Genomic DNA, 22,923 nt, shown 5'->3' on the forward strand with positions numbered 1-22,923 from the left:
AAGCACTCAGGTTTCTTGTGTTAGAGGAACACATGGTCATGCTCAATGCATAATGGCCATAGCAACAGCTTGTTAGGAAAGCTACAGCATGTTTTTAACCCCTTCTTTTCTGATAACACACTGTGATAAGCGGATATTGCAGCCACTGTCACTAGTCAGTCTAGACATAACCTGTTTTCTCTATATACAGTCTAGCTTTTTACTAACAATATACATGTGGATTAACCACAGGATGACTAAAAAAATTGTTTTTAAGTCTGCTGAGAGACATCATGAGTCACATCAGCTCATGGCTGGTTGCATTTTCAAAACACTACAAAGAATGCCTTATCTGGACATTTTAACACAGGCATAACAGAAACTAGGTAGAGCTCCGAGACGTCAGAAGTGATCATTTCCTTTCAAATACAGTATGATCAACAATTTTTTCAGGTTTCATTTCATCCTGTGAAAATCCTACACCAACATATTGTCTTTAACTGAAAGAAATCCTCAGATAGTACCGATTTCACTTCTCTCGATAGTAATTAACATCTCTGAAATGACAAGTGTAGCACAAAGAACTGCAGCTTTCTTCTGTCTGTCGGACGACGGTGACGCATGCAAGTCTCTCTGTTTTTCAAAAAATGTGCTGTCTTACTGGCCAGTTGCATTTGTTTCCCTTTTGACTCCTACAGAAGCATGTTCTGCAGGCTGAGGGACCGTTCTGCTTCCGACTGTCAGCTCGTGTCAGCCGTGGCATCACTGAGTGTCTGGGTGTCTTTTCGTGCTCCAGTCATCTCGCTGCCTAAGATGGTTGCTTCCACTCCACAAAGCCTAAGCTCTCACACATCCCATTAGCACCTGCTAAGTCAACCTGAAACTTTTTGAGGCCAGTCTGACTTTATGCATGTAATTATTCTCCGTCTTGCTGTTTAAACCCAAAGACCTCTTATTCCTTTAAAGGCAACAGGCTAGGTCATAACTTACTGACTGAACTTTCTTTCTCAAGTCATTCAAATGAAACAATGTCTTTGACTTAAGGCCAACACTACTTTAACATTTTGTTTTCCTGGTCACTGCATAGAAATGTGTAAATGAGTGTTTGAGTTATACTAACATTCTCTAGAGACTGACCACTGCTTTAACATCTGAATATAAACACTTTGAGTTAAAAAACAAGATCACTGAGAAGTTGTGTAGACTTGTTCACTTTTATCTTTTAGTAACAGCTTCTTGAAACACTGTAGTGCATTGTTGGCACTTTGCAATGCTGTGATAGTAACCATTTATACTGCATATATGTGCCAACCGTAGTTATTAAGTGTTGTTTTTCCATTGTTTAGCCATTGAACTGAATGGAAATCTTCACATAATATAGTGGGAGGGAAACAACAAGCTGGTCATTGAAGTTTTTTCTCAAATTGTAATCGTATTGGAAACAATGCCTACCAGATGCTAACAGTCTTTTGACACATGATTTCAAATGCTGCTCGATGACCTCATGCGCTGATGTGTCGAGGGGTTAAGCAGGGCTGTCCTGATCAACCCCTGACACCAGGGTCATTCATGAGGTTGTGCTTCAGGCAGAGCTCCATTGATAAGGGTCATTGAAGGGGTCACCCTCTCCCCCTCTTTAGTTCCATCCAATTAAAGCATCAGCTGCTGAATCAGTGCAATCCGTTCATCAGAACATTAATTGTGCTCATTGATTGGCATGTAGATCAACTGAGTGTCCACTGAGCGCCACACAATGACAGGGTTGTTTTCTCATCTCCACCAACAGTAATTCTTTTGTCAGCTTTGATGTGAAGCCTTGTAACACGGGCACTTGAAAAAAAAAAGTGCGCTTGAAATCAGGTGGGCGTCACGGTCTGCAAAATATGAAGAAGCGCTCAGCTTCTCTGTGTGCCTTCAGCCTACTATTACTGTAGATCCCATATCCTCTGTGTGCTACTTTCTTCAGTGCCGGTGAGGGGTTGTCTGCCATCACTTCTGAGGGATTTCAAAGCATCCACTCGATTTACAGGTCATAGCTGAGGCTCAAACTGGTATTTTTTACCCTTCACGAGAGCACACACTTAGAAAAAAAAAAAAACCCCAGAGAAACGAGATGCACAGGCTGTATTTTTGTTTCCACTTTGACCAATCCCTTTTTTTTTTTTTTTAAATGTATTCTTCCTGATTCATGGATTCCTATGAAATAAATGATGCAACTGATTTTAGTACCTGTCCTTACCAACTGAAAGAGATGATTTTAAAGGATTGCCATGATATCATGAAGGAGTGTGGAGTGGGTGAACTACAATGACTTTAATAGCCTGCTAACTATAAAACTATTAGATTGAATATCTTATTTTTGCTTTAAAATGCACGGCTCAGTGGGGGCAGCATGACATTACAAAGAATGGGACTGGTGCATCTCATTGTTCATGCAGATGGGATTCAGCTTATTTTTGCCTCACACCTCTCAAGCTTATTAAAATGCACAATTATCATGTATTTTAGAGTGGCCTATGCACCCACGCTTTTAAATGCAACTTCACAAAGACTGTTCTCTTTCAGAACTGGGACAACACCCCCACCCGTTTGAAAATCTAATTAAACTAAACTAGTTTTTATCTGTTCTAAATGACTTCAGAGAACCCATTCATTATGCCTGCCCTCCAGTCCTGTCACAAATATACGCTCATATTACATGTATTTAATAAATAGGTTACTAAATGGTTTTTTTCCCTCTTTTTTCTTTTTGTTGTATTCTCCTGTATGCTTTATTGCACTGAATAACATATTTCAGCCCTTAAAAGCACTCAAAGGTAGAGACTCTCACCCTTTGTCACCATATTTTATTGAACCTTTTAATCTAGCTTGTTGTGAGGCCACCATTCCAATAACACATTTCACCGTAACCACCAGATATGATGAAGGTATAACCAAGTGATCAATGAAGGGATTTACGCTATGACTCCCGTTTTTTGCCACTGCACTGCAACCATAGCAACAGCAGCAAGATAAATCTACTATTTAGTGAAACGACACTAGAATCATCCTCAGATTTGATCATCTTCTTTGCTCCATTCCCCCATTTCCTCTCTGCCAAGCTTCAGCAGAAACGATCTTAGAGACAGATAGGAGAAAAGGAGAAATGAATCACTTGCCTCATACCTGGTTTTAGTAAATGCATTGTGAATGGAAATAGGAATGATTACCTGAAGCCTGGCTCCTCTTTTGCTTTGCTGAGATGGAGGAAGGATATGCACATCATTTCCCAGCATAAAAATACTACTGTGGGGTTATAGGAAAGCTTTTATAACTTTGTTGTGATGCTACGCATACTACTTGAGTGGCAGACACGCATAACCTGAATGTTATGTTCTTTTTATCATAATGACACTTTATAAATAAACACTTGTGTCCCCATCAGTGACGGCACATACTGTGAGAAACTTTGTTTTAAAGGGACTGCAGCAGTATAAGAATGTATTGTACCAGGGCTTCATATTATGATTGTATATAGACAGTAACTTATCAGCAGTTGTCCTTTCAATCAAGGCACCTCACTTCATTACAGTGATAACGGATTTCATTAGACTAATACATATTTGTACCTATGGTAGTTCAAATTAAATGTATGGTAAATGCACTACCTTTGGCGATTGATTAATGTAGCCAAAAACGTAACGAAGTATTGCGGAACATCTGCCTAATTTTCTCTGATTGAGATGAACTGAACTGGTACATTGGTGTTCCTATCCTCCATCACGCTGCCTGCTCCGGGGATCCCCGTCTAATTAGAGCGACGACGAGAGATGGCCGTGGCACCTGACAGAGAGGGATGGCTACTCAGGAAAAAATAGATCATTTCAACACTAACTGCTCACAGTCGGCTGTTCTGCAATGCTGCTGTGCTGGCCCCACACTGTTGATTGATTTGCATTGCAAATTGCGCAGACTTGGACAGGTCCTCCTGGCTAGCTTTCCGGGCTGTCGCTGTCTTAAACCCTGTATAATCCCTGGCTGGAGTCCCAGTGTGCTGCTCAGCCTTTCATTAATATGGAAGTGCCAGTACACCTGACCAGCAGACAAACATTGGAGGCAGCCTCAAATGAAGTACATCAGTCTTGGCATCTGTCTGGTAAATGGACTGTTGACTAGCCAGTGACATTTGTTGAAGTAGCTTTTTGTCTCCAGAGTAACCATTTTGCTGCACCTGCCTAGAGCAGTCCTCGCAAATAGAAAATCATATGGATGACATTATTAAAATGAATATGAACTAACAAAACACCTTGTTTTGTTGACATACTCCTGCTGCCAGTATGTTTACAGTCAGTGCTACTATTTATAAAAATAGCATTGACAAATGTAATTCATTTTTCACACAATATTATCAGTCTCTCTGAATGCAGTTCACCTTTCACAATTTGATCAAAAATGGTGACATTAACAAAATGCCAACATTGTAGGAACACAACACAGTTACAGTAGATGCGGATTATTGAGTATCGTAGTTGAAAAATCCTATGTACGTATACGTTTTGATAACCTTTTACATTATATTTCAGGCAGACATTTTTTAGGTCTGGGCATGCAGTTAGGGAGGTTTGCTTGGAGAGTGCATGTTTGGTTGTTCAGTGTACAGTAAAATAAGAGTGTGGTCATTTGGTTAAGGGTTTAATGCTGAAACTAGACATACATCTGGTATAGGCTATACATACTGTACATTATATTACATTTTTTAACAGAGAAATTTCATATTCCACATTGTGTCATCTGTCTTCTGAAGTGGAACTGCTTTGGAGCAGTGAACTATGTAATGGGTATTCTTGTGGTACATATTCCCAACTTCTCATTATTCAAATGAATGTAATTACACCATTTATATGAGGCAATGAATGACATGCATGCTTTGGTAGTCTAGTATTGTACTCCACAAAAGGTACATTTTGGATAACATGAAGAAACAACATCTTTCTTAGTTTTACAACAGAGAAATAGTGCCAGCCACAAACATCAATATTAGGATAAAAACAAAACCATTTTTAAACTAGTGACAAAGTTTGGATCTATCGGTAAATAGATTGTTTTATGCAGCTCCAATAGACATTCCATTTGTTTGTATGAAAGGTACTGCCAGAGCCTCAGGTTGTTTGTTTTGTGATTGCAGGAAAGTAAAAAATACAAAACAGATGCAATACAAAGTAGATGTTTGGTAAATGAGAGATGGTGATACGTTAAATGCATTCCTCCTTTATTTATTTTTTATTTGAGCACTGTCTGTATGTATAATGTAATGTGTTGTTTCATTTATGATTTCCATATTAAAACTGCAAACATTACATTACATGTCATTTGTTAGACGCTTTTATCCAAAGCGACTTGCATACATTCAGTACTGAGGACAATCCCCACAGGAGCAATTTGGGGTGAAGTGTTTTTCCCAGGGACACAACGACATGCTGACTACAGTGGGACTCAAACTTGCTACCCCCTGATTCAAAGTCCAGCACTCTATCCACTGAGCCACAGCCGCCCCCAAACCTCACACCCATAGGTTACTTAATTTGACATCATGCCAAAAAGACAACCCACACACTCCTCAGGTGATCTTGTTGTTATCATGCATGACCTTATACAAAATGTTGATCAAAATGAAAGCAGTATTGAAAGATGTTCGCCTGTTATTATGTATGAACAGATTCAATAAGCTGGAAATATTTATGAATCCTAACAGCTGCAAAAGGGTTTACTTCAGAGATGTATACACTGGAGATTATTGTGCTGTTTACAATTTAATATGTTTTTCAGTTTAGCCTACACACTGCCAGCTTAAAGGCCATATTTTGTTTTCTGAGTTCCCCAACTCTTTTCCTTTTATACTGACTTGTTTTTATAAATATGTTCTACTTTTCTCTTACAGGGCAAATATTTTAAAATGTCACTGTATTAAAATGGAAAATTGCTCCCAGTTAGGAAAACGGCACCAATTTTGAGCCATAACTGTGTAGAATTGAGGTTTATTTTCTGTGTAATTTCACAGACTGAAGTCGGCTGAAGTGACTTGCTTTGGTATGCACATTGGCTTGAATGGGTTGTGATTACCAGAAGGCAAGTCCTAACATAACAGCAGAGAAGCGTAATATCAGCATGCTGCTGCTATTGTTGGGCTCTCTTTCACACTAACTAATTAACTTTACAGCTCAGCGCCACGGTGAATTGAGTGAGACAGAGACAGGCCACGATGTGTAGAAAAAGACAAGCGGTTCCACCTTTAATGTCCTTGCAGGGGATCAAAGTTTACATATGAATTATTTGTTAAGGAGCTGACTCCATATGGCCTCTTGTTCCATGCCCTGCAATGAATTGTGTAAATTTGACCAACTGCTTGTTGTGTTTGACTTACAAAGCTCTATTTGCGTCCTAGTACAAGGTGATAGAAACTCCTTGTAAAAGCTTATTTGGGTCTGACCAAGAGGTTTTGGTGATTTTGTGAACAGGGGTGTTTGTGCAGCCGAGGTGCACCTGCAGTGCTGTGGAAGGAGAAGTTGGATAAGTAGGTGTTGTAGTGCATGGCATCAATTATGACTTCCAAAGCAGGGAACTCGCCTCCATGCTGCCTGATTTGTACTGTCGTTATACTCCCTTCAGCTGCACTCACCACCTATTTTCAGTCGTGGTGAGCCAAACACATATTTGATGGATAGAGATGAGAGAAATAAATCACTTGTGGCCAAATAAATTACAGTTTTACTTTCTTTCATATAGGCCATGGCAAGAATAGGACCAATAATGTTGATAGAAATCGACACTTCATATTAGTCCATATTATGTATAAACAACAGTTTATTTGAATCCTACACAAGATAAATCTGACTCAAATTTGCATTTCTGATTATGATTATGATTGAAAGAGAGAAAAGAGCCAAACCTCTGGTCTCTGTCTGTGATCTGCACTGGCTATTCCTCTCTCTGTGTTTACTAGGGCTGTGCCAGGTCTCTGCGCTGGCAGCTTTGTGTTTGCGCTTCTCTCTATTGACCAAATTCACCTGTTATGATACTAAATGCCAGGACTGCACACTGATAAGGTTTGTTGCCTTAGCATTAAGAATACATACATTTCAGTTACGTCAAACTGTTAAGAATCCAAAGTTTATGACTACAGCAGGACACATTGCTATTGCCGGTTACAAATGGGATGTGTGATCTGTGTCACATTTCATGCTTCAATTTTAGTTATTAAAAACAAGCTGTGCGTGCACATTATATCTGTGAAAGGAAATGGTTATTGTTCATGCAATGTGTAAAGTATTTGCGATCAGAATATTATTCAGTCTACTCGCTTCAGAGCGTGTCTGGTTTGCCTTAAACAAGCCCCCCTGCCAGGTGTAAATTCCTGTGTATATTGTGGTTTTGCTGGAAATATAAGACGCAAAATACCATGACTCATTATGAATTATTTGTCATCCAGCTACTCTAGATTAAATACTACACTGTGTTCTCTCACAAGCTCTTATTGTAATTGTAATTATCCATTGTTTCCTGCAATACAGCATTCCCAAGCCAGTATTTGGTGTTAGATCTCATTGCCACAGGTAAATACAAAACATGTAATGATAAAACACAGCGGTGAGTAACTCATTGGCCAAATTATGCATCTGGAAACACATTTTATTTATCACACACACTTAGTAAAAAAAAAGGCAATCCTTTTTGGCACGATTTTCGGCTTTGGGTTGGATGGTCCACACTAACCAAACACCAATTATCTCTGGCAAATTTGCAATATTTGCCTATTCATAGAATTACAACTTGTACTGCAAAGGAGAGTAAATGCAATGTGACAACACTTATATAGACGCACTGAGATAAAGCCGTTCATTCTCCTTTTTCCATTGCCTAGTGCTTTTAAAAGAAAAAGTACTGTCAGCCATGATGTGCACAAATAATCTGTTTTTAATAATATCTTAATCTCTTCTTTAATGGCATCAGCAATTATGCCTTAAATGGATTTAATATATCCTGTCTAATTATAAGACATGAACAATTGATCATAACCTGCTTAAGAGGCTGTAAGGAAATCATCAGTTAAGCTCCAAAACAAAGAATGTAGACTGCTATTCTTTTAAAATCCATCACTGCTGCTCCACTGCTTGATGACATATATGCTGACCTGAGAGATTTAAAGCCAGAATTGATAACTAATATTCTCAGAGGTGACAGTGCATTGTATTGTAAGTCCACATATCATCTCTGGAAGGTCAATGGCTTCCATCATAGGCTCAGTAACTGATATCCAGCTCTGCCGGTTTGTGATACACAACGTCTTGTATAATGGTACTTTTTCATTCAAATTAGTGATTTTTAAACGCAGCAATGACTCATCCGTAATCCGCAAACCATAATGTTTTGACACCTGTATTTTTATTATTTTTTAGCTTTTCACTAGATTGATATTAAGTACATATTTTTAATCATCACAAATCAGAAAATGTGTCCACTAATCATGTTATTTTTTATTTGACCAAACATGTGGAATGGAGAATATTTTTTTATCTCAGAATGACCTTAACCACTCCTTTTTCTGGTCATAATGGTAGTTGCCATTAAAACGTTGACTTGTGGGGGGTTTAAAATGAATGGGCAGTAAGCCAAGCTGTGAACAAGCAGCTATCTGAATGCTGTCACTGTGGAGGCCATTATAGCGTTCCATTTGAATTATAAACCCTCCCCAGAGCAAGGTGGGTGCTGCATGGGTGCGTGACTGCCCACCGGATAGCAGAGATAGGTCCCTTCAGTGAAATGGTTGAATGGGAGAGTGACCAGGCATCAACTTTGTTATTAGACTTGTCACTGTCACTCAAAAAGATGTGAGTGACAGAAGACCCCATTTAGCCTCACCTCCATCCTTCAGATATGGGGCAGCTTTTACAGGCAACACTAAGGTGGGGGAAGAATAGTGTAAAACGCTCCAATGGTCACATTAAAATACCCCCTTCTAACGAGTGTTTTTTCCTCTTACATGCAATGCTGGCTCTCCCTCAAAGGTGATTTTATGCAATCATTCTCAACAAATACAATAGTTTTTGGTCAAAGATCTTTGAGACAGTTCTGAGAAAAGTCCGCTTTTGAAATAGCCGGTAAGTATGTTAAAGCTGGTCTTCCCTGGAGAAAAATTATCTACTTAATTAAAACGACCAGCAGGAAAGGCCTGGAATCATGACGGTATAATTATAAAAGACCCATTTCTGTTAATCCTTGGCTCTGCAGCAAGGAGTCTCACATGGTGGAGCAGGGCCATGGCCACTAGTTAAGCACTGAGACCACACAGGGCTTTTACAAGTAGAGGCAGTGGGAGCAGGACAGTTCTTTAACTGAGGACATGGGGAGCTGAGAGTGGGCCCAGAGGTCTCCTGCAGGCTTTTTACTGCAACAGAGCCTGAAGGGAAAAGCCCAGCAAGATCATTTATGAAGGACATGGAGTCAAGAGGCAAATCATAGGCATGTTAAAAAGTCAATGAATAGTGTGCCAAGCGTTGAGCAAATATTCTTTAACATCACCCAGCTCATTAACATGGCTCTGAAGTGTCATAATGTATCAGATCTTCTTTACAGTCATGATGAGACATAAAACAGGAGATATTTTCCCAACAACGAATCATGGCAGGACGCTATTGCTGAGCTTTGTGTTTGAATGGAGGTAGGCTCTGTGCTGTGCCACTTGGTCCCGTGCTGGGGCCCTTTGATTTGTGTCCCACAGCTGGGCCTGGGGAAGACATTTCAGTGGGCAGCTGCGGACGCTTAATCTCTCCTGCGCTGACACAGGCTCAATTAGTGGATAGTACACTTTGGGATTCTGCAGGAAAGTTGTCAGTGCACCGTCGGATAAATCACTGGAGAGGAATCCACACTGGCTATTGCAAGCTTTGGCCCCCATGGCCTGTTTCTTTGTTTGCTTACCTTGAGTTACAGAAGGGTAATGGTTTTCTAGCTGCGCTGCATATAAGAGCTTCTTTGACAAGTGTTTTGATTACCCGGAATGATAGGTTAAGGAAATCTCTCTAATTATGTTTTTTGTTTACAAAAGCAATCAATATAACTGTTGTGTAACAGTCGAGAACTTAATTCATTTTTCATTTAAACTTTAATACTGTCATTTCAAACTTTCATACTTCCAAAGAAAACATATCAACCTGTGGAAATCATAAAATCCACTCCACCCCTCAATTTACTTGAGGATAATAAAAGATAAATAATCATGTTGTACCCACCAGCAGTTTTCACTTATTCTTTCAGTTCTGACTCATCTTTCTTGTTTACAGTTCCAACATAATGGAACATGGATATTCATCTGGAGAACTCTCCGGTAATCTCTTTTGAAAGAAAAATAATAAGAAACATTTACCTTTTTTGATTGTATTGATTTTGAGGCTTCACCTTTATTCTTTCAGGCTTCTTCCTTTTTTTCAGGCAGATATAAAAGTAACTGATCACAAGATACTAATTTAACTTTAGCACATCTTCAAATGCAACTTCATTCCCCACTGGCTGTGCAGATAAAGTGCATTTATAGAACAGCTAAATAAACACAAAAAGGCATGCAGAGAGCACAGTAGGCCACAGCTTGAAGTGTTTCTTCTGTGTTCTGTTAAATTGCCATTGAGGTACACACAGCATGTCTTATTGAGTACTCCTTGTCATCAGTACATTCAAGGATTGTCTGCTGCACAATGGGATGGAAAGCACTTCTATTTCTTTTGCTATGTCTCCTTATCTGAGTTATTTAAATGTGCAGAAATAAGATACTGAATTGCATTCCTCTCCAATTAAGATAACCATAGCATTAGCTCTTATCATAGGCATGTGTATTGACCAGACTTAGCTATGTCTTGTTACAATAAACTAGTTGTCTCATAATTCTGGAATGCAACAAAGACAGCCAACTCACCTATCGTCTAGGAGCGCAACCAAAGTAGACTTTGGGAAAATAGGCCTTAATGGGCCTCTATAATGCTCATTTTCAGGTTCATATTAGAATTATGTACCTCCACTGTGACACATTTAAATGTTTTAATGTTCAGATTTCACTATGTTACGGAAGTAAACAAAGGAGTCATTTCAGGAAGGGTTGTGAGAGAAACCCCCTCTGGAGTGAACTTCAGGATTTTATTCTTCTAAGACTATTTACGAGCACAAAAACATATATAAAAGCTTTGTTATCAGCCTGCATTGCCATGGCATTTAAAGCTTGTCCTACCTTTCTGTTTTACGATGCTTAAACCATTTTGTATCATATTTACATACGCAGCAGTGAGGAGGGTAATAAAAGCATAAGCTTGGGTATCTATCCTTGGATATTGTTGCTATAGGCTACTCTACTTACAGTACTGTCAGTGCCAACTTGTGAAGAGCAGATAGCATTGTTATAAAAATGCTGTTTGATTTTTACTGTTGCCCAAAGGTTTATCGCTCCTCGTCTAACAGTTATAGAAATATAACAATCAGGTCTGAAGGCTTGTAGTTCCAGATATAAATAAAGATGTTCCTTGTTTTGTTGCCTAGCACATTGTCATAGTCCTTTTTATTTGCTGCACTTAAAATAATTGAAACATCCACAGCCTCTGTGTTCACAGGTTAATGATCAAGACAATACAAAACCATGATGACCTTTTTAATTCAATAGCTCTCTGTTGTTTTGACATCTCACTTGTGCTTCTCTGCAAATGTTAATGTATTGTACAAGGCTGTAGGTCTTTCTGAAGAAGCGCCTTGCACCAGCAAACCCAAAGAACCATGTATAATAGCAACAGCTGTTCATGCATTTTAATCTAAAACAGTGGCCTTTCCCTGAATGGCTCCATTTCTCTTCATTTCTGCAATTACAGACATGCCAGAGAATTTGGCCTGAAGATGCAGGAGTGTGAAGCAGCAGCAGCAGCAGCAGCAGCCATGCTTGCTTTCCCTCCTCACTAGCCTTAAAGCCTGCTATTTAGATAGCTTAATAATTACATGCATTTGTCTAGTGCTGTCTACTGTTGTTGCTTCTTAGAGCTGTTTATGCATGAAACAAAGTGCTTCTGTTCCAGATATTACCTCCAGCCAGTTTGTTCTTAGGAACGCCATCTTCTACCATTGTGCAGCAGGCTCTCCCGAGTGCTTCAAAGATGAACTTTGTGCAGGAAAGTAATTTATGATGAAATTGGCCAGGTTCGCTCTGGGGGTTGTGTTTTCTCAACATTAGTGTGTCCCTTATTAGCCTAACTTCTAAAAGAGGGCAATTTCTTCTGGAGGCGACATTTAATTATGTCTGGAGGAAAATGTGTGTGTTCTATTGATTCCAAATACAGCCGGCCGGTGTGTTGTTTGGTTAGAAAAAGATGTGCCAGACTGATGCAGCTTCCTATCATTAATATAATGCAAAATTACACTTGAAAATATGACAGACTCCATGAGGCAGAAGTGATGGAAGTGGTAGGTCGGCAGTAATGATAAGTAAAAGCATGATGTTTTCATCAATAATTTAAATCTTGTTCTGGTTGATTTATTCCAAGGGGAGCCCTTACTGGTCAGCAGCGGGAATATTACTTTGAAATTAGGAAAAAGCTTGTTTCATGTTATCTTGTCTGGCAGCTGATTTGCTCCTCACCCACAGAGAGAGGTGTACGGCTTATCGATAGGAGGTGCTTCCTGGTGGTCGTGGTTTACATGTTGACTACCTTTGTACCAGAGATGTACAGCCCACTATGAGAGCTCTTAGATGTCAGAATCCCTTACAGGGAGGAATTAACTACATGTCATGTTGTTGATGTTATTAATGTTTCAGGTTGTTCAACGGTTATCTTCTGTTGTGGCGTGAAGCCGCATTTGCAGGAGCTTTAATGACTAATGTAACTCTGCAAGCAGGAATACAATGTTCTGCACACGCGCGCGCACACTCACACTCACACTCACACTCACACTCACACTCACACTCACACTCACACTCACACTCACACTCACACTCACACTCACACACACACACACACACACACACACACACACACACACACACACACACACACACTGCACTTCAGATTGGTGTTGCTGGAAGAGGAAGATCTCAGTCTCTCATACCTTTCTGTCTATTGACACTCCCTTTCCGCCCTCTCCCTCCTGTGGCAGTAATAGTAAAGCTGGTGTGCCGAAGGTAATCTAACCTAGGAGACGAGGCGATAATAGCCACATTGACAGAGTTCTTGTTCGTAATAAGAGACTGGATGGGGAGTCAAAGGTGAAAAATGAGTGTGATATTGAAGCAAGGAAAGGAACCTGTAAGAGGAGGTTTGTGTTTGTATGGAATTATTAGGGCACCACGCACCCAGAAATGAAAGAGGTTTTGAGGCCTTGATAAAGTAGAAGACGCAAATGGTGAATTTCCATTGGGCGAGACACAATTCAGTAAACATCTGTGATCAGCGTTATGGGGAGGCTTCAGACTGTTTTCACATGACAGGAATGGTTTCTTGAATGATGTTGCTTCCAGTGGGGACAGATGCAGATGGCCTTTGGCCGGACACCTGCATATCTGCTGACATTTTTGCAAGTCAATTCACTAGAACAACAAAACAGCTTATTTGTAAGCACGCATGCATGCATCTGGGTCTAAACAGTTTCCCATGCTGTGATGAAATTCAAATCATTATAGCTAAGGCATGCAAACTACAAAAGAGACCAAACCACACTATGCAGCTTGTCACACCTTATTTGGATAATCATTTTCTGATACTCCATGTCCCATCAAACCAGTACAATTTGTCACTTAGACATTTGTGGATTTAAAAGTAAAGTTCATGTTTGTCATTATCTAGGCACATTATAGGGTCACATTAAGAATTGGGATCAAGTTTCTTTGTTACACTAACACATGTTTAAACATTTATTCGATTACTGCAGTACTGAGGACTCCAGATAAAGTGTTTCCAACCTGGACTTGCTGTTAAGCAGAATAAGCTGTACTCCAGTCATGTAAAGAATGCAGACAGTGCACCTCAGCTTGTTTAAGACAGAGCGGCTCCGCTACCTCAGACAGGGAATGTTGCAACAACAAGACAGAGCAGTTAAGACAACATGTTTAAATGCTAGGGCCGTCTCTACTGTCCGAGGGAGTCCAGCTCGGCTGGGGTTTGGCACCGTCTAGTCCGCAGCTGTCAGACTCCAGGTTCCCAACGACCGTGTCACACGAGCTGTAACTTAACCTGGCATTCCTTTACGGCCCTGGGAAACAACAGCGTGAAGAGTGTGTGCTCCTAACAACCTCAGCCCCTGCTCCACAAATACAACCCCAGTTTTTAAATGCTGTTTTGCATATAATCATGGAAATACAGCATCAGTATTTTGAGCTTCTCTATCCATAATTGTCAATAAATAATTGACTTCACAAAAATGTTCTACAGTCAGTGAAAGCTAGCTGGCTTATGTTCAGTTTGATCAATAGATCTACACATAGCATAAAGTGCAAAGTAGAAGGTTAACTGGGTTCCATGTAAACATTAGCAAAGGTATATTTTAATTGACTGGAACCTGACAGAAGTGCATATGTGTTATGATAGACTTAAATTAATTCTGACTAACACTTGAACCAAGATTTACAGAGTCAGCTGGAAGTGAAATCTTATTGAATATAGCTGTAAGCTCTCCTTTTGAGCTGCTGCAATAATGTCAGTAAGTCACATTTCTTTTATATAGAATATTTAAATGGACACAGTGGAAAAAACAAGGTTATGACATGAAGTCAAAGCTGTGAATTGGTATATCTTTATTATATTATCTTATACGGGTAACTGCATCTCAACAGTTTGATGGTGTTCAGTAAACATAACATGTTGAATGTAACCTAATTAAACTAACCTTTTAAGAGTCGAGTCCTTAGGGAAAAAAGTAGTTATTTTTTGTCTCGATACTCATTTTAAGCACACATATTACTTATTTAGCAAGGACCTGCTTAATCATACATTTTAAATATATTCATAATCTAGAGGTTTGCAAAAGCCTCTACAGTGTCATATTATGCTAGTGTGTTAACAAATTCTAAATAGACTTCTCACTGTTCTGCTTTTGATGGAATCCACAGTATAATAGTTCAAGCTTAAACAGTAACCTGCTATGTTTCTTAATGCTATTTCATAGAGATAGCTTCCAATCTTTACTGACATATTTGTCAACTTGGCTGAACTGTAACACCAGGGTTCCCACAGCGTTGTAGTGGAACCTGTGATTGCCGTGTCATTTATCCTGGTTCCTGCTTACATTGCGGTGTCAAGAGAATTGTGAGTCATGTAAGCTTGAAGTATTTTATGTCACTCTGGAGAACAACATCTGTGAATATCTGCCTGGCATTCTATTAGCCCGAATCCCCTGTTTACGTGGGTATTATAGGTAAAATGGAGATTATTATCCCTTTCCTGGGAACTTGGTTACAGTAGAGAGAGAGCTCTGGCTCCTGTTGCATCCAAAATTACTGTGATTAGGACACATAATCCAGTATCACAAGGGATTCACCACAATGCCTCGAAAAATATTCCACCTGACATTTAGTTCAGCCAGATCTCTGATTGGCACTTCATTAGCAACTAATCCATGTCGTTATCTCCTTCAGTGAAATTAAATGAGTGCAAAACGCTGTCATCAAAAATGGGGAATTGTGTACGGGCTTTGATCAGTGTACATCTTTGAAAAAAAGTACTGTGAGGAGAGAGGAAATATTTTGTTGCCATGGATACAAATAAAAAAGGTGAGAGGGAATATATAGTTTTAAAATAAATATGTTTGGTTGTGTGTCGAAACTTCTATTCCCATTTAGGGAGAGTATTGATAAAAGTTTAAGTTAACTGTCCCCCGGCCTGCCCGCAAGATGTTTCTGGGTTTGAGATCTCGGAGGATCAGCAGGCCATGTTCACAAGAGGTTAAGGTTTAGGCCTCTCTCTATGAATGACCATCTATTCCCCTCTTTTAGATTATGGATTGGTATTCAGACTACTCCACATCCTGCCAGGTAGAATCCAGCTCACCCCCCCTTTCCCTCCTGCCCACCCCGCGCTGCCTCCTCTGGCTCCAGTCCTGAACCTAACCCTCAGAGGAGCGGAAAATAATTAGGAGAGAAAATTGCAGCTGACACTATTTCTGAAAAGCAGGGTATTGTAATGAGAGCAGAGCAGGTATTCATTGTATCTGAGGGAGCGATTGAAAGCCCTTGGTTTTCGGGCTGCCTGGGAGAAGCCCCGGGAGAGTAAGCAGAGCTTTGCTGAGTCCCTTAATGCATGTGGGAATGGAGCCTTGAGAGGACGAGGCAGAGGTGTCTCCAACAATGGCAGGAGCCAAGGTTACAGCTGAGTAACTAATTCAAACTGCTCTAGACTGACACGCACAGTGACACACACACACAACCTCGTCTCCTTTGTCTCTCTCAATATGGCTCTTCCTCTGTCTCTTGCTCTCTCCTTGTTCCCATTATGAGTTCAGAGGGATGCCGTCCAGCCACCGCTCAAAGTTATCTTCATTAGCCGCGCGGACTTGCTGGAGTGGCTGCTCGGGGAAGCTTTCTCTGAGCAAGGCACTCAGAGAAGATGAATAAATGTTTTGTCCCACATAGGCCCAGCCTAAAGCGCTGGCAGGCTGCAAGGAGAGATAGATGAGGTATTAACTGTTATATTTTTCAACAGGGGCTGAGGAAGCCCAGCAGTGGGTTGGACAGAAGCAGATGCTGCCGCCTGAATATTAAGCCTGTTAAATGAAATGTCCTCCATAAAGAAGTCCTTACAGGAGTTGAAATACAGCACTGAGCACCGCTGATGTGCATCACATAACCGAAGAAGTTGTTTATCTTAGGGCTTCTGCTCCACATGTGATTCCCACTGAACGCTGGGAGATGAGAAAGAAATCACTTTGATCACCTTTCAGTGCTTTCATGAAAGTGCATCCTCGAAAGGGGAGCAGTGTGCTTTCTTTTTTTGCATTTGCATATGATTATTCCATGTCAGTATAATGGAAAAGGGGCACGGACATAATGGCGTTCTGGAGTCTTATTGAAACCACTGAAACACATTTAAATAATAGGAAGACACATGACTCGAGGCTACTAATTGTGCGGTTTTACAGCGACTTCTCAGTTGTATAAGGTTTAATCCGAACTATGGAACTTGTAATTAAATGTACAAAATGCAGAATTGTTTATGTTTGTCGAAACATTTGTATTGCGACCAACGGGAGAGTGACGTCCTCCTTTCTGCAGTGAACGCAAGTGCTTGGTTAATGAGAACCTGAGGCTGTCTTTGTAATGCTGAAGGCATCCATAATGTAAAGCTCTTCAGGGAATAATGCTGGAATCCCACTTAAATGAGAAAATAAATTGCATGTGGGTCATAACTCTACTTACAGAAACTCCGATCTGCTTTTAGTTGCCTAAATAATGGAAACATGTATTCACAATTAAGTTTTGATTGCATCACAGCCCACTACACACTTGCATTTGAAATAATGGATTACATTCTAAAACCGTTTCCTGTCCCTATACCCCCTCCTACCCTTCCCTTTTCATACAGTTTATGTATCTCTTTTTTAAACACATAATACCCACTTTGCATCCGTGGCACTCCTCCCATTCCGTGAAGCAGGTAAATTAAATCTGGAGCTGGAGCATCCGAGACTCTGGCAATCAGCCAGATCTTCTCCTCTATTTACGGGCACTGTGAACACATTTCCAGGCTTGTAGGGACTCGCTGACATTAAATGCTCAGTGACACACTCAGTAGCATCAGAAAAAGAGTGTTCCACCCTAGCTATGCAACCCTGAAAGGGAGGAGTAGCAAAATGGAAGCTGAAACAATTATCTACAATCTTACTCTTCAGCTACTGAGATGAAACACAGAACCCTGTATGATTTGCTCCCTGAGTTCCCAAGGTGCTTATAGGTAAGAGATTTGCCATGCCTGGTAGTGATGAGAGGAAGTGCCTGGGGAGGATGGACTCCTGCGGGAACTCTGCTAACTGGAGGAGGGCATTATTACATGTTCGTAACCCGTGTGCCCTTATATGACCATGAAGAGTGCATATCTTCCTTGACAGCTGTTTTAGCAGAATCTTTTCCTGCTCTTGAACTGCCTCTCTTAAGGGAAACGCAAAATGACTTTGAATAACGATAGTTAAAAAGAGACATACATATTTTCTTTTCATTGGTGACTCTTTAGATGATGATCTACTTTTTTTTTAATACAATGCTTTGTAAACGCAATGCCTAATTTTATTGAATAACTATCTTTCTTATCTTGTGTGCTTACACTTAGTGGCCAAAATATCATAGCTAACATACAAAATGTGCAACACTCTCTTTATGTTACTGCAGGATGGCCTTCATAATGTTTAAAAAGTTTGAAAACCCACAGAACCCATTATGACTTCGTCCTAGCCCCCATGTGAACCTTTTGTTAGTGCCTTGGGACTTTTTATGTTCATATCACATCGAGAAACTGAAAATGCATTACTATTATATATCCAGGAGCACAAAAAACTAAACTTGAATTACCTTTCAATGCATATATTATATTTGTTCCCCAAATATATATTATACATGTATTATGCAAAGGCTATATATAACAAGACAGCTAGGAAAAGGAAGTATGAATGCAGTTTTTGTGAAGATTCAAATGAAAACATTTCAGCCATATTAGAACTCCTTGTGATTTTTAAATAACTGAAGCCTGGGGGTAACGTTATTAATTTGAATCAATAGACACATGCTGAATATGACGCCTGTTGGTAAGAGTAGAAACATTAGAAACTAGAGAACATCTTGGAATGGGATCAGAACAGCTGTGACGTCAAATCAGACCAAAGGTGTACTGTTTCTGTCTTTTTATGTCTAAAGATTTGAATGCCAAAGGTATTTCTTGTTCTTAGCAGGAGTGATTTGATGTGAATATAAATGAGGAGCTTTCAGTTTACCCTGCGCATTTAGCAATTCATGTTTCTGCCATGTTAAGTGGCAATTATGATGCAAATAAGTGTGGCTGATGATCATGGACAATCTTGTTTGCATTGTGAATATAATAAAAATGCCAAGCCTATAGCCGGCGCTACAGCTGCTCATTGTTGTGTTAAGTAGCTTTCATTGTCGTCAGGGCGATACCTCCTCGTATCCACATCACTGTCACACTCATGTTACTTTTCGAAAAGCCATCAGGATTCGTCTCTGTCAAATGCCTGTCCCTCAGTCCATTAAAGATGATTGATAGAGCTAAAAAATCTTCCGCCCAGCTGTTGTCGTTGACTCATCCCTGAGAAATTGAAAGGATCTCAGAAGAGGACCATCCCTCATAGAAATACCTTTTGTCTGTGTTGAAGCAATGTATATTTCAGAAGATAGGATACAACTAATGTTCTGCCTTCTTTCGCAGTTTTCTCCTGCCACCGTACGTGAATAATTATTGCATTAGAGATGAAAATTGCGATAAGTGTCACGTTGTGGCTTTTATCACGAATGTAGATTCTGATTTTTTTTTTGGATCTGTTCGACAGTTCTTTTCCTCTTCATCAGAACAGAATATGTAAACAGTGGTTATCCTGCAGGCAATCTTCACTCCACACAATGTTAAGCTTTGATGGATAAATCTATTCTGACAGATTTGTTCTCTCCATCCGCCAAAGAGAAACTTAAGAAAAGACACGTCTGCTTTTCCAAACGCTACTGTTCCTCCTCCTGGCCCTGTTATCCTCTAATGGCTTGTGAGGATTTTTACAGGACAACTTGAGGAGGATTTTATGATGTTTCAGTGTGATTGATAACATGCTCTTGGAGGGATGTCAGGCTTTCAGAGACGGATAATGTGGATTTCTATCTCTCTGCCTTCTTGTGTAAGACGTGCCATCAATCAAGTGTATCCCGGCCTTAACCCGGTAAAATTAAAACCTTAGGGGGGCGGGGGCCCGGGGTCTTTGCGGAACCAGGACACACACATCAACGGGGAGCGCGACAGAATCAGAACACAGCAGATCCACATCGTAACAGGCTCACCACAGAGCACAGGACTGATATGAGATTCCCACCACAGGGCAGAAAATACAGTTAATGATCTGACTGTATATCTCTGTTGACAGTGGAGACGGATTACAGGAAGAACCGTCTCATTTTCCCTGTGTGTGGAGGAGTTATTAGATTCTAGCCTGGCTAATTTCATTCTCAAGCTCATCAATATTTACCAGAAATAGGCACAGCACACTATGGCAGACCCAGTAACCCTACAGAGATGAGATTCAGAGCTGAGAGGATCATATGAGAATGTAGAGATTCAGAAATCAAGCTCATGTACATAATTTGCTACTTGTTCCTGTAAACGCTTGTTTGTTTTGACATGATGAAGCACACAGACTGCTTATTAGCATGGCTACTTTGAGATCTGTTGTGATGCTGCTTGTGAATGCTTCTCCTCAGTTAGGCCTTACCTTTCTCTGTATGTCTGTGTGTTTCAGTGGATGGCTGCATACACAAAGCGGCGGGGTCCTGTCTGTATGATGAGTGCAACTCACTAAATGGCTGTGAAACCGGCAAAGCCAAGATCACCTGCGGCTACGATCTCCCTGCAAAATGTGAGTACCAGTTCATTAATATATGTTTTTTTGTTTGTTCTGTAAAGTGTGCACCGATGCCTTGCAGGGATATTCTCTAATCAAGACTGCTGCCATTGAGGGCTGCATCACCTGACAGTTAGTGATCATTAAGATTTAGTGGAAAACATTAGTTCGGAGAAATTGTACAATGCAGCATTAATCTATATTGGTTTATAAAACAGCCTCATTTATATAATCGTAAGGCTGTTGACCCAGCTGGTGGAATTCACTGGTGTTGCATTGATGCAGAAAATCACCAGTGTGGTTTTGCATAGCTGTTGGATTTAACACAGGATTTTGCAGTTCATGTGTGCACATGCATCATATTTTGAATTGAGGTCATAGTTTGTATAAAGTAGTGCAAATGAAATTCAAAGTACTCACACTCACACCAGTGTCCACTCCAAAGTGTGGTAGGACGATGCGTTTAATGTCCAAAATAAAAACTATTTGATCACAATTTATTAATTTTGAAGAACTACAGTAATTAGTAATAATTGGTGAGTTTTTTTTGGAGGATAATTAATGATTGGTGCTTGTTGTTTGGCTGAATGGGAGTGTCATCTGCACACAAACAAAGACATTAAGGGAGCTATTAGTTGCTTCATTTGATAGATTTTTCATCCCTGATTTATTCTGTTAAAGGGTCGCATAACTCTTACTGTCATGCCATAAATGATCAAACGAGGGACTGCAGTGTTTTCTTTGTTTTTATCTTTGTCATTAATGTAACGTTTTGTACTAAGTATGCAAACGTTTGTGTTGTGTATGTGGGTGCCGCCTCCTACACTTTTCCGAGCTAATTTCCTTTGATGATTGTCAGTAACACTTGTGTCGCTTTTGAAAGTTTGCCACAAGATTCTCCCACTTGCAAACTTGAAATGGAAAACATGATAGGAAGGAAGAAATGTCACTTGGTGTAATTCGGTCGAGACAAACGTCCCAGCAGTCCTAACCTAACCCTGAAGGATTTCCATGAGACAGCCAAGAGAAGACATTGAGGCCCAGATGAAATTAGGTTGTGTTAATACGGTATGTCGTAAAGATGTCAAACAAATGGAGCAGATAAACTGTGAGTCAGTCTTGTGGGCAGTCAGTTCAAGGCTCTCCAAAACAGGGTTCACCATGACAATCTAATAACCTGCAATATCCCCTGGGAGCAATCACAATGCCACTGGGTGCTGTTATTGTAATTATCTTTGGGCTAAACACTTTCTCTGTGCCGATAAATTATTGAATTGTGAAGTTCTTTACCTGGGAACAGTCAGTTCTTTTTTGAACATGATTTTATTTTACATTAGAGCTATCTTTACTCGCAGCCGGAATCATCTTCTTATCTTCCAACTCGGATCACTGTCATCATCACCGTTGTCTCTCTCGTGTGTATTAGAATCTGACAGGCGCTTGACTTTTCTTTGTGAGTGCTCAGCTCTGACAAGACATCTCACTCCTTCTTAAAGTCTATCCAAGGTTTGAATTTTGTTCTTTTTCCTGTATTTTCTATCTCTGACTTATTTGTTCCACCTACATACACATTAAACAGCTGCCGTGACTGCAGTCAACAATCTTTTCAGTTTATGAAATTTCAAAATAAAAGTCTTTCCACCTCCTCAGCACTGAATAAAGTAAAAACACATTTATCACTTTTATTTTTTATTTTCCTGAATTCATGAATGTTACATGTAGGCTTAAGAAAGAAGGATTAAAAACCTGCAATCAATTATAATTTTAATTGAATGTTAATGGCCTTTTTATTGTCACTAAACTAAATGCATTAAGTAATTAAAATGTTCCCAAATTAATTGTAATATTTACGAAATTAACTGATTAACTTGAGCATCATGTCATTACTCAGAATGGTTGGCTCCTGGGGATAATTGTTTGCTATCGAATACATGCAAACAGCGTTTCATTCAACAGAAATTGCACATGTTTTTAAGAGAAAATAATCCTTGTGGAATGAGTTTCTGCATCTCAGTGTTTTCTGTCAAAACAGTTATTCAGCTGAATTATTATGGCCATAGCCGGTGTTTGGAAAGCACTTGGCCTTGTTGTTAGTGCTTTCAAAGATTTATTTGTGCAGGCTGTCAGATTCAAAGACTTTTAAATCGTTAAATGATACCATCAGACACTGAAGTGACAAATATCACATGTGGAGCAACTGAAATGTTAGCTCTCAATGTCCACCATATAAAAGCAAACACACACCTGGATTCTTTCTGATTAAAAGTTGTATTCATTCATTCATAAATGTATCTAAAATATCAAAATGAATGTGGGCCTGCCATCGCAAAATAGCTTCTGCTGACACTA

The 22,923-nt window shown here is 39.8% G+C and overlaps 1 protein-coding gene across 6 annotated transcripts in view; it reads left to right on the plus strand.

Moving 5' to 3' along the window:
• macrod2 (mono-ADP ribosylhydrolase 2) overlaps positions 1-22,923 on the plus strand; it is a 418,271-nt gene that overhangs the window by 133,508 nt on the left and 261,840 nt on the right. For all 6 annotated transcript variants that reach the window (XM_079688242.1, XM_079688245.1, XM_079688246.1 and 3 more), the window contains exon 5: positions 20,473-20,589. In XM_079688242.1, the coding sequence (XP_079544368.1) occupies positions 20,473-20,589 (117 nt within the window). The remainder of the gene's footprint in view (positions 1-20,472; positions 20,590-22,923) is intronic.

Source organism: Notothenia rossii, assembly GCF_949606895.1.
Source record: "Notothenia rossii genome assembly, chromosome: 6".
NCBI classification, from domain to species: domain Eukaryota; kingdom Metazoa; phylum Chordata; class Actinopteri; order Perciformes; family Nototheniidae; genus Notothenia; species Notothenia rossii.